General features: G+C 43.0%; 1 protein-coding gene across 2 annotated transcripts; it reads left to right on the top strand.

Moving 5' to 3' along the window:
* Positions 1-742: 742 nt before the first annotated feature.
* Positions 743-10,340, top strand: LOC119160746 (uncharacterized). Of its 2 annotated transcripts, none has more exons than XM_037412963.2 (11): positions 743-1,173; positions 1,888-2,131; positions 2,231-2,669; positions 2,735-3,013; positions 3,088-3,272; positions 3,395-3,580; positions 3,725-3,862; positions 3,926-4,058; positions 4,176-4,372; positions 4,569-5,023; positions 5,479-7,312. In XM_037412963.2, the coding sequence occupies exons 1-11, from the start codon at positions 1,047-1,049 to the stop codon at positions 5,964-5,966; spliced, it is 2,871 nt and encodes a 956-aa protein (XP_037268860.2). In that variant the 5' UTR covers positions 743-1,046; the 3' UTR covers positions 5,967-7,312. The 2 variants fall into 2 exon arrangements, with proteins under 2 accessions (XP_037268860.2, XP_075737120.1); XM_075881005.1 differs by lacking the exon at positions 5,479-7,312 and adding an exon at positions 8,952-10,340 and having other exon boundaries at positions 744-1,173.
* The last annotated feature ends 2,344 nt before the right edge of the window (positions 10,341-12,684 follow it).

The following is a 12,684-nucleotide window of genomic DNA, read 5'->3' as shown; positions in this document are numbered from 1 at the left end:
CCGCATCTCGCTCAGTCGCACGAAATGCACTTCAAAATTAATTGTAAGTATACACTTAATATTTCGTAAATAATTCGCCATGGTTACGGTGCTAGGCTGCTGGCCCGAAGGTCGCGTGCTCAATCAGTCACATTTCGATGGAGGTAAAACATTAGAGGCATGTGTGCGATGTCAGTGCACATTAAAAAACACTGGATGGTCAAAATTTCCAGAGCCTTCAGAATACCCGTGCCACACGGGCATAGAAAATGACATTTGGTGGCGAAGGCCTTCAGTTCCCGAATGACATTCGTTTCGCCGGCGCTGCTACACGTCCAAAGCGAATGACATTTGACTTGATGATGTCGATCACAGCACCTTCCAAGTGAGCATTGAGTGAATAGCAATAAAAAAAATTAAGAAGCATTTACAAGCTTCATACACATCAGATAATCATCAAATGTAGAAATAAGCGTATTACGCTGTCCTAAGTTTTAGTTTCTTGCTTTGTTTTACAACGTTGCAGCCGACCGTAGCAACCTAAGCCAACACTAGTCAGATCCACAGCGTACATAGACACTAAAATTGACAAGCGTTTCATTATCAATACTTTATTTTCTTCGTATAACGTTCAAAGCATCTTTTTAAGACTTCAGTGCAAATAAAAGACGGGAAATTTCATTTTTAGCTCAATATGATTTGTTTTAGATACTTTCAGGTAAATCGCACTTCGCGAGCTGTGTCGTCGAGAGTAGGCATTTCTCAGTCAACTGAGTTCTGGCCACGACCTCCTCTATAAACTTACGACCTGCTCATGCCGCCGCACCCCGTGTCGCCGGTTTTGCTTTTGCTTGTTTAGTTTTTTTTAGTTCTCGAAAGTGCCGCAGCACGCCTTGGCGCCACAACTAACCCCCACTGCTGCAGCCGCCAAGCCGCTGTTCTGCTTGGTGCGTGCGTGCGTTCACATGATCTTGTGGCACTCGAAGGCTATCGCCGCTAACGCTTGTCACCAGTAGTCTGCGCAGTCAGGAGCGTTAGATAACGACAGCAGCAGCACCATTCCCGCAATGGTGTACTGCTGCGTTCCTTTTTGCAAGTCGAGCGATCGGCGGTCAACTGGGATATCGTTTCACGAGTTCCCCGTCACCCAGATTCGACAGGAGTGGTTGAAGAAGATCTCTCGACAGGCTGAAGGTAAGGCACTGAAAGTGCTGTATTGCATGCACTGCAAGATCTGACTAGTGGAATGCAGTTCAAAACTTTTTTGCGCGCTATGTATGCTGCTCAGCGTTGTTGGCTGGCGTCTAGAAACACAAGTGCTGTTTGTGGGATTCGTGGACGCCGATCGTGTACACAGCCCATCAGGCCCTCAGCCAGGGAAAGGGGGGGGGGGGGGGCACGTAATTCTGTTGAACTATGTGTTTTTACCAAAAATAAACAATAAAAATAGGCGTTTTTCTCAAATAGTCAAGGTTTTCAGCAAGTGCCCCCCGCCACGAAAAAATTTCCTGGCTAAGGGGCTGCAGCCCATGCTACATTTTTCCTTTGTTGTACTGTCCTTTGTTGCCGCAAGACTCCGTGCACGTGGCCGTGTCAGGGGTAGAGCACTTACTTTCAACTATTCCGCTCTGATGCACAGCGGTGTTGCTTTGTTGAGAAATTTGTTTTATTTATTACACTATTGTTTTGCGCTGGCGTTGTTCTATAACAAAATTAAGGGAAATAGGCGCAAATGGATCTGCCCTGAACTGATGCAGCTGCTAGTAAATTGAAATGGTAAGGGATTCAACTAGTGAATACACTAGAGATCCTTTTCTGTCACGTTGTGAAGGTTACTAAAAGGCTAATTCTTAATCGATTGCTTACTATCTGATAATTCTGGTGCGGTCTTAAATACAATATTTGTAGGACCAGGAAAACAGCCATGGGAGCCGAGCGACCGCAGCAAGGTATGCAGCTTGCATTTCAAGCCAGAAGATTACAGAGAAGGCCTGAAGCTGCGCAAACTAAAACCAGATGCCATACCTTCAATATTCCCGAGCTACCCAGGGTATATGCAGGAACCATCCCGAAAAGAGCGACAGCCTGTGAAAAGGTGTGCTGTGCCAGGGCTGTCACCAGACAAGCCTCATGCAGAAGCAAAGAAAAATAGGTAAGCTTTTTTTGTGTAATTAGTGTTTGTTTAGCCACGCCCAAATTTCTTCTAATACATGCTTCATCCTGTAACACGTCGAAATTCTTAATGTTGCAGGCCAGACATACCCTCTCCTTATAGGTCCCCGTCTGAGAAGATTGATGAGCAGAAAGACAATTGTGTGGCTGGCAGCAGTACCGCACATCAGGAGGATGAAATTCTGACAGAACCCTGCAGTGAACCCTCCTCTCTGCCTTTACTTTTGCCTGCACCTGAATCTTCTTTCTGCTTGCCTAAAACATATCAGATGCCCAAACATGGCAAAACTGTCCACTGCCAGACAAGTCCATCAAAGGCAACCAGACCACGTGGAATGCAGACTAGGCTTTCACTGTCCCGAATGACCAATCTCCTGAGGAAAGTGCAAAACCTTACCCGGAAGTGTCAAAGGCTTCAGAAAAAGCAGCATCACCTACAGGAAGAGCTCTCCACTCTGAGGCAGGAGGCAAAAAAGGCGTCCTTGTTGATGAAGAGAACAAACGTCGAAATCCTCCAGGTGTGAACTTATCTCTTTTTGAACATTAAAAAAAATCTCATTACCTGCTTATATCATACTTGCAGCAAAAGGTGGAGGAGAGCAACGAAAAAGCTCTGTTCCTTCAAGAGCAGCTTGCTTTTCTGGGCAAAAAGAAAGGGCTATGGCGTGAGGAGACAGTGCGCAAATGCGTTCTTTTGCACGCTAAATCACCAGCTGGGTACCGCCTTCTTCGGGAGATTGGTGTCTTGACCTTGCCGAGTCGCTGTACCCTCAAGCGATACATTGGCGCATGCACTGGAGAGGTGGTGTCCTCTCTCATCAAGCAGCGCCTTCATGCAGAAGTGAAACTGCACTCTAAGGAGGTACTTTACTCTTCGCCTTTACTTTTTTGCCAGGAGTAAAATTACTGGAGCTATGTTCTTTGCGATTATTGCAGGCACGCTGTGGGTCCCTGGTGATGGACGAAATGTCACTAAAGCAATCTGCACTGTACCATAAACAGTCCGATGCTCTCCATGGATTTGTCGACCTAGGAGGTGCCGAGGTAGACTATGGCCTGGAGGAGCAACTGGCAACTCACCTACTCTGCTTCGTCTTTGTAGGACTGTCTACCCACTACAGGTATGTGAAATATTTGGCTACTCTCCGTTCATGTCATGTGAACCTGTGCAGATAATTTTTTTCCAATCCTTCAAATTATTACCGTGTCCTTTACCTAATGCCTAGTGCTTTTACAATTACAGGCTGCCTGTAGGATATTATTTTACAAAAGGATTGACAGGGGAGCAACTCGAGCAACTTTCGTTGAAAGTAATGCAATCAGTTGAAGATGCTGGGTTTGAAGTGGTTAGGTTGGTTGCTGACAACCACAGCACTAACTGCAAGTTTTTTGCCAGCTTGTCTGGTGGCCAAATATGCCCTGTTGTCACGTGAGTAATTGCTCAGTCACATTTTTGCTAAAGGTTACACCTCCTTTAATTGTGCATAAATTTATGAGCTATTAGAGTGTTGAAGCAAATGTGTCCTGTCAACATTTTCACAGACTCCTAACAGTATTCACTGATCCTTTACAGGCACCCTCTCGATCCAGACAGGCAACTGTTCCTGTCGTTTGACTATTGTCATATCATAAAAAATGTCAGGAATCAGTTCCTCGACACTAAAAGGATTTTCAGGAATGCTGGAGTGCTCATCGTTCCAGACTACCTGAGGTACAATTTGGTAGCTTTTTCATGCCTTACAAATTGACAGTTTAACATTTCATTTTGTCACAGGAACTTGCATGACATACAAGAAAAGCAGGCGGGTGCTTTCAGGCTTGTGAGGTGCTTGACTAAAAAGCACCTTTGGCCGAGCAATTTTCAGAAGATGTCTGTTGCCAGGGCTGTTGCGATCTTTTCTCCTCAGGTAAAGAGTGCATAAATGTTTATTTTAGAAGAAACTCAGAGAAAAATATGATTTCACCCCAAGCATGTGGTGATGGTTATCCCACTCATAATCACCTGTATTATAATTTTATTCTAGGTAACATCTGTGCTCAGGTTTTTACTAAAACATGCACAGCAGCTCGGTTTCCATGGTTTCGACGACTCCCTGCCAACCATTGAGTTCATGGAACTTGTTTATAAATGGTTTACTCTCCACAACATTAAGAGCACCTCATTGTTCTGGATGAGTAGAGACGCTCTGAGAATGCCCTTCTATGGTCCAGATGACGAAAGGTATCCATGAACTACTTCTAATTGTCATTTATCTTCCATTTGTGTGAAAACATGAATGGTTCCATTTTCTTTATATGCACAGTTTTGTATTAGGTATTCTTTGCTATTAAAATGTAAGCTTGAAACCTTTGTAGTTTGTCCGTAGGCCAAGTGCCACTTTCTAACTGATCTCATTGCTCATACTTTTATCATGCAGGCTCCTCTGGCTTGAAAATGAGTGCCTCATCTATTTTGACTTATGGAAAGAGAGTACAGCACACAAGCTAGAGTTTTTGTCAGAAGAAACTTATGAGGCCCTGAGAGTGACAACTATGTCAACTGTTCTCTGCACCAGGCATCTTCTTGGGCGCGGATTTCATTTTGTCCTTACAGGAAAGTTTTCCAGTGATGATGTGGAATCCCTGTTTTCTACCATACGACAGCTAAATGGCTCCAATGACCAAACCGATGCCTACGCAGCACTGTCGTCACTACAGAAGATCTTAGTAACGGGCTGCATTCATTCATCTCCAAGTGGCAATGTGGGAAGCGTTATAGGTTCTATTGGGGAGGCAACCAAACTCGCCCCTCAACCTGCAGCTGCTGCACCACCTGACAAGGACATTAAGAAGCTTCTGCTCCCTTACCTTACAGCATTGGAGCACTTCCCAAGTGGGTTTGCACCATTTATTATTTACGAATACCTATCACTCACAAACATTTCAGTAATAAGATGCATGTTTTGAAGATACAAAGGAGTTGATCCAAAAGTTTTAGTGCTTGTGTGGAAAGGTGACGTGCAGCTACATCAAAATGAGAAGTTCTAAATCGCAGTCATGAGTTCCTTAACCAGGCCCGTAGCCAGGAATTTTTTTTCGGGGGGGGGGGGGGGGGCACTTGCTGAAAACCTTGGCTATTTGAGAAAAACACCTATTTTTAATTATTTATTTTTGGTAAAACACCTACTTCACCAAAATTTCGGGAGGGGGGGGCTTGGTTGCTACTGTACGACACATTTACAAATTATTGCACTTTGCTTAGATGGTACCACAATTATAGATGCTACTACTTAATCACTTATTTTAATTGTATTGCCATTCTCTAAATTCTTTCTTTCATTCTCTCAGGTCCTCCTACTCAAAGCTTGCGTGCCAGCACACTGGCACTAATAGCTGGTTTTCTAGTGAGAGCTGTCCAGGATAACAGCTGCTGCGAAGGCTGCCTTATGAAAATACAGGCACCCAAATCAAGCTCTACAACAACTGCTCTAATTGCAGGAATTGACAGGGGAGGACTCTCATACCCCTCATTGCCATTTGTTGGATTTCTAAGCGTCCTCGAGGGTGCAGCCTCTAAAGCAGCTGCGATCCTTGTGAAAGGGCAAAAACCCTTGCAGAAGTTTTCAAGCATAGTGCTCCCTTCACTTCTAAAAAATTCCTTATTTGCATGCACTATGAATAATAGTGTGTCACACAGAGCAGCTCTCTTGAATTTAATTTTGCGAAAATTCATGAGGCCTTTCTTGGCAAACTATGCCAATAATTTAACCGAGGCACATTCAAAGAGAAAGCTCCTCAACAGGAAGCCTTTGTCGCGAAAAGTTTTGAAAGTTTAAAGTTCTCTTTCCTTGTAACAGCCACATAGAATTGCTGTATGCGCATGCACATCTTGGCTGCTGACCTTCTTTTGAATACAAATAGGAGTGCGAGTTTGTTTTTCCAGTGTCATTTTAGCCTTATGAAACAAGACATGCCTGAACAAGACATCAAGAATGTGCGGTCCACACTTCCTAGTCTTCTGACTTGGGTATCATTCTTTATATTGGGTTCATCTTTTTTCATTTTTTTTTTGTCTTGCCACGTAATCTTAACTTTTTCGGTTTTCTTTAACCCCCAAGTTTCTGCACTATATATTTGTACTGGTACAATGCAGTGGCTCTACACTTTGTTTTTGGGATGGCAGCATGTTGCTAGTCATAATTTTTCAAGGTTTCAGAATTTATGGTTTTGATCACATGAATGCAATCAATTGTGGGGCAAGCTTTTCTAAAGCCAGCTTGCTTCCTTCATTGATTAAAGTGCAGCGCTTTCCTTATCCTGTTTTAAAGAACCCTCATGAATATATTGCTGAGAGTTTAGTAGAATAATATGGGCACTTTTCCAGCTAAGGCATACATTCGAGATCTTGAGACATTCTGCAATATTTAGTGGAGAGCAGAGTGGATCAGAGAATAAACAGGGGTAGCTCACATCTATCTTTATTAGAAAAAAGTAGAGCTGCGCAGGCAACGTAGTGCACAGAATCTATAACCAACGTGCAGCGAGAGCAACGGAGTGGATATCGAGGGATGGCTAACGCAGCCGAGTTAAACAGTTAGGTTGCTTGATGAAATTCAAGAGGTTCACTGGGATAAAATGGAATCGGCGTGTGCAAGACGGGGGCAAGAGATCATTGCGAGAGGTCTTTACCCTGCAGTGGACACATAATAGTCGGGTCATGATAATGACATAGGATATTTCACCCCTGCATTGATAATATTTGAAAGTTGTTGGATATCTGGGAGATTTTGTCTGGTCCCAAAAGCAGTGTTTACTGGATCCTAGGGCAGTATTTTGCTTTGAGCAGGGCTGAATTTTAGTTCTGCCAGTAGTTACTGCAGATGGAGTGCTGATGGGCTCTAGGTAAAGCAAGGGGTGCTAGGTAGTTTGTGCGTCTATATATTCCTTTATGTCCTTGGCTGTACTACTCACTTTTTTTACTAGAGGTATTGTTGATCACACTGTTAATGTTTTTGTGCATTAATAAATTGCATTTTGCAGGTATCAACATTTTCGTTGCAGATTAGATTTTCCTGTACTGGTATCTGATGCTTAAAAAGCAATGTTTGGACAAGCATATTATTTACTACTGTTGCTGCAGTGTACCATTGTTCTGGGAATAAAACATTTGTTTGAACCATAAGCTTACTTGTCTGTTTCCTGCCATTTTACAGTGTGAATACAGCCACTTACAAATGGAAAATTCAAACTTTTAGCACTGAGCAAGCAATTTATGCACATTTGTAGCGGTCATAAGGGACTTCTAAGCATTTTAATGTAAGGGTGAAGGCATCAGGTGAAATAAAATTTTGTTCTTCAATCCCATGCCACAGAGGCTTTTGATGTGTGTCGGTACAGCATGCATCACAGGCATGATGTGAACAAAACAATTGGCAGCCGAAGAATCAGGAATAGTACATTATTGGTGGGTAATACCATGTGGGTTAATGCTAAAAGTTCGCGGAATAGAATAGGGACAGTGCAAAGTGATTTAGCCAGTTAGAACTCATGCTTTAGATTATAAATAAAACTCTCGTTTCTATACAACGTTATTCCCATGAGGGAAACAGAGCACGCTAGAGCTGTTGCCTCGTGATGCTTTGTATGTGGATGCTCGAGTAAAGGCGTGGGCGCACCGCCGATGTGAGACACGCGGAAATGCTAGCGACGCTCGAACAGAGGCCATAACTTCAATAAACTGTGTCTGATAATATATGTATGTACGAGAAATTGCTGTAACGTTGCGATAATCCACCGGTTTTGTCGCACGCTTCCATCGTTAGACGTTCGCTAGACCCAAAGCACCCAGACGATAGCACAACTGCGCCCCTCTGTCGTCATCCGTGCACAGTATGACAACGATATGCTTGAAGGGCGACGTTCCGGTCATAAAAACTTACACGGGTTATCGCATGCGTCGTTCGCACCGTATGTCGTCTTCATTTACGTCGTAGACACGTCGGTTTCAAGTTTCAACTTGTTACATGCAAGATCGCACCGGCTCGCCCACGAACGAATTATGTTTGCGGCTGCTAGACAGCGGTTAGGTGGGGCGCCGCTGCTTAAAATAAAGCGAGGAAATAAGGCTTACGTTCTCTGGGTTATGTGTCGCATATTGCTTTCGTTTGCCTGCACTTAGATGGGGACGCAAAAGCGCTCGCGCAAAGATTGAGGTCCGGTAACGAGCATCCCGAAGCCATCCACCACGGTGCTTCTCACAACCAGAATGTTGCTTCGAGACGTTAAATCAGTGGATTGCTCGATCCACGCGTTAGAAACTAGAACAATGACAGGAACGCGCACACACGAGTGCACCACAACGGTCGTGCGTCGTCTGCTATGGGGGTAAGTGGTGGCGGCATCTGGCGGTACCTCCGGTCCCTACACGCCAATTTTTAGCTCCATACGCCTCCGTAGGGATGGCGCCGGTGAGCAGGTCGTAAGTTTATAGAGTAGGTCGTGGTTCTGGCGAAGGCAGTTGGTGGCGAATGGCATTCGGATGAATGCCATTTTGTTCGCCCGTTTGGCACCGCGCGAATGGCAATAAATCTGAAGGCATTCGGGGGTAAATGCCATTTTTTCTGCCCGTGTGGCACGGGTAGCTATGCAGTCTTTCACAATCATATCTTAGTTTTGGGATGTTAAATTCTAGATATTATTAAATTTGGTAGATGTTGTTTAGGTCTCTAGCTAATCTCACTCATCTTACCTTGAAAATTTTGTGTCAATGCTTGTTTAATGTATCATAGTTTTCCTAATTGCAACAATTTTCGTTTTTACAGTATCGGTGTTTCATCTCTTCAAATGGGTCATGAGGCACACTCTTCGCATTTGATGGGTACCATGTGCACAGAGGCCAAGGCATCAATCAGCTGGCCAAAATTGTCATCAGTTCTCTTGCTCGTGACTTCGGACCTGGAATGAAGTCACATGGATAGCCAGCGCAATGTCTGGTACAGGGCACTGAGCCACTGCAACACAAAAGGCCACAAGTTGCGCGAGTGCATCAAATTCCTGCACCTACCTGCCTGTCCACAAGTTGCGCAAGTGCATCAGATTCCTGCACCTACCTTCCTGTCGTGGACCAAGACAGCTTTAGGCCATTGCAAAGCAGCGCACAAAAACAAGATGTGAAAGGAAGAACGTGGCCACCACTGCAGTTGAAGTTATTTTAAAGGCAAAGAGAGGAGGGGCTAGCACATATATACACTAGTACACAACAGCTTTTACAATTTTTGAAGCACTGTTATGAGCGAAGGTTATTTTACATGCAGTGCACTTATGGGTATATATTTTCTAAAACAATAAACTAGTGGCAAGTGCAGCGGTTGTCCTGTTGAGTCCTATTAATCCTCTCGTGTCTTTTTCAGTACACTTCTTTACATGTTAAGATGCTCTATCAGCTTTTCAGCAAACTTGCTACCTTAAATTTGGTAAATGCTGCCTGCCATCAAATAGCCCTTTTCATAGCTACTTATGCGTTGTCCGGCTGGTTGCGAATGCTCCAAACTGCTACCCTGTGAAGACAATTCGTAGCTGGCTTTCCTGGCCAGGGAATCTTCCTCCTCACAGGGTGAGGAAGAGACGACCAATAATGCATAAAAAGTGAAACGAGCGAGGGCTTCTTTCGAATAATCAAATATGTAAACTATTATTTATTTATTTATTTATTTCAGGCATGCTGCCAATCCCAACGGGGCATTTTGCAGGAAGGGTATACACAGAATAAAAATATACAAGAGTGTTCATTTTGCAGCAAACAATTTGGCGTATTAACAAGAAAGTTACACGTAAAATTTAACAAGCACAACTGGGAAGTAAAAAAAAATTATGACATCATTTCGAAAAAGTCTCATGACTTGGCATTCTTTGACTCTTGCAAAACTGCAACATAACTGAATTTCGACATCTGGATGGATTCAGGGGTAGCTCGACACCGAACCTGATTTACAGGACCTTTTCCTAATAATGAATAAATAAAACTGGTGATTACTTCTTAATTTTGACTCGGGCAGGCTTTTCTTCAAGTGTGTGCTCTAGATATTAAATCATCTTAGCCTTGACATTTGTTAAAAAAACACTCCATACCGTGTTCATGCATGCAACTATGTATAAACTTAACAGTTGGTAGTGCTCCAATGCAATAAACAGCATCGATAACTTCCTTGAAATTTTCTAGCTTGGCCTACTTGCAGAACCACTGCATTCATGTAAGTCTGAACTCTGTATACTGTGATCAAGCATGTACTACTAGAGGAAATCAGGAGTGAGCATAAGATGTACACCAAAGCGGTGTATGCAAGAGCTGTTTGAATGTGAGCATATATATGATCACCACCTGACTAGACCCATTGCACGATAAAGGTCCGTCCCATGTGTTTCCAGTTAACCCTGTCCTGTGTTTGCTGTGGCCACGTTATATCCGCAACAACCTTAGTCTCATCAGACCACTAGACTTTCAGTTTGTCCCTGCCATGCTTGCCCTCTCTTGATATCCACTGTTGCCCTTAACCAGCAGTGATTATCTCTTCTAATTAAACAAAGATGTCTTTCACACACAATTGTTTAGTGACTCATTCGTCTCTCAAGTTAAACATATAATTTTGTTTTCCATGGCTTGCTGCATAACTCTCTGTTTAGGCTGGACCCTTTTTGTAAGATATATATGTTGCGTTCAACACTATGTGCATGCACAAAATTTGTCTTTCTACAAAATGTTGTAGCAGCAGCAAAACCCCAAGTCGAGCATACATAACATTACACCAATTAAAGATGATTCTGTCACACTTCCTTCTTTTTTGCCCTGTTTGGTGCTTGCCATATTGACACCCTAGCTTTTGAGAGGCAATGCATTACACAAGAGGAGTTGTGTGCCGCATGTTGACTCTGCTGGCTGTACATAACTTTTCTATCATTAGGATTGTGCCACAGGGTCTTTCCGTAGGAAGTAAGGCATAGAGCAAGACTTAATATGAATTTTCTTTCATACGTACTAGACATAGGGCAAATGTTTCTGTATTACAACAAATAAATGTAGAAATTTGCATATGTCCTCACACCTTCATTGCCCCAAAATCTTATTTATTGTAAAGACCACCACTTATGCAGGACGCGATCTCTGCATGCTTGGATGTGCACGTGCAGGAATCGTGATTACATTTTTGCTGTCTCGGCATGCCCTCTATTCTATTGTTACTTGTCAATGTGCCCTGCAGATAGGCCTGTAGAGCATCAAAAAGAGCTAAACACTTTTTAGAGTGCCATAAACTGGGCTAATTGATACTGCTTCATTATTTCAAAGCAGGAGGAAAAAAGCCAAGGCACGCAGTGCTGTGCCACATTGTTCACGTGCCTTAGCTTTTTCCTTATTCTTGAGCTCCTACCATTCTATTTGGCTACACTCTCCAAACCCAGCTCATCTGGATACGTTTACAGGCATCACAGTTCACTTCACATAAATCACTTGTGTAAATAACAATTTGAAAATGAAAAATAGCTGTCCATCTGTTTTAGCACTTAGCTACTAGAAAATCTACACTAATTTCTCAGGAAAGACAACAAAAAATTTGTTCTGTTCCTGGGCTCAAGCTTACAACCAACATCTTTCCGGGGCTGTTACTTTACAACTGAAATAACCAGAAGGTTAGCAATGGGTAGTGCAAAAAAAATCTCAGCATATCCAGGAAGTGAATGATGAGTGGATGAAGCTTCGGAGGATTCTATTTGTAAACCGTCAATTGTCTGGTCGTCTGTCCACACCTGCCGAGTGAGTCATCGAACTTGGCAGTCACGTATCAGCTAGGAGGGACAGACCCACGGCTTGAGGAGCTTCGCCCCTAATAAGTCAAAATGCCAAAGCACATGAGTACTAAGTGTGGCAAATGAGTTTTGTGGAAACATGCCTCAGCTTTCAGCACACGATCCCATTGTAGCAGCGTTACTTGCAGCTAGTTATAAGCTACTTATACCTACTGTATGAAGGAAAGAAGTGAACACTCAAGGGCTCGTTTTCTTTGTTAGACACAGTATTAATGTGATCTAATGGACAATCATGCCAAGGAAAGGATAGGGGATTTTATTAGAAGTAATTGTTGTGTAAATGTGAATAAAGAAAGGTAACTGAAAACATAACTTGCCATGGGCAGGGACTGAACCTGCGACCTTCGAATAACGTATTCGATGCGCTACCAACTGTGCTTTTTATTAAACTTAATTGTCATATTCATTGTCCAAGCGCTTCAACTAAATTCACCCCTGCAGTGTGATTACCTGGCTAGCGTGATTGAGCGACCGCCCCAAAAATGTGTCGGTCTCTGGTTTTAAGTGTGAACTATGCTACATTTTTTACAACTTAAAAACTGTTTATAAGAAATCCAAATGGATTTCATCATAGTTTTGTGGAAGAGACAGGACTGAATGGCAATTTTCACATTAATAACCTTTCCCTCATTCTGCATAACTCTGCAGTTATAAATGAGTTATTTTTTCAGTGCAGAGAGCACATCATAGTGTTCA

This window comes from Rhipicephalus microplus, chromosome X, assembly GCF_043290135.1.
Source record: "Rhipicephalus microplus isolate Deutch F79 chromosome X, USDA_Rmic, whole genome shotgun sequence".
NCBI lineage: Eukaryota > Metazoa > Arthropoda > Arachnida > Ixodida > Ixodidae > Rhipicephalus > Rhipicephalus microplus.
The sequence above is the reverse complement of the archived record's forward strand: the minus strand, read 5'-3'. Positions and strand labels throughout refer to the sequence as shown.

Excerpts from the sequence above, each read along its gene's own strand:
- LOC119160746 (XM_037412963.2), top strand. The coding sequence starts at position 1,047 with ATGGTGTACTGCTGCGTTCCTTTTTGCAAGTCGAGCGATCGGCGGTCA. Across the intron at positions 3,273-3,394 it reads GGACTGTCTACCCACTACAG|GCTGCCTGTAGGATATTATT; the intron begins GTATGTGAAATA and ends TTACAATTACAG. Across the intron at positions 3,581-3,724 it reads CAAATATGCCCTGTTGTCAC|GCACCCTCTCGATCCAGACA; the intron begins GTGAGTAATTGC and ends GATCCTTTACAG.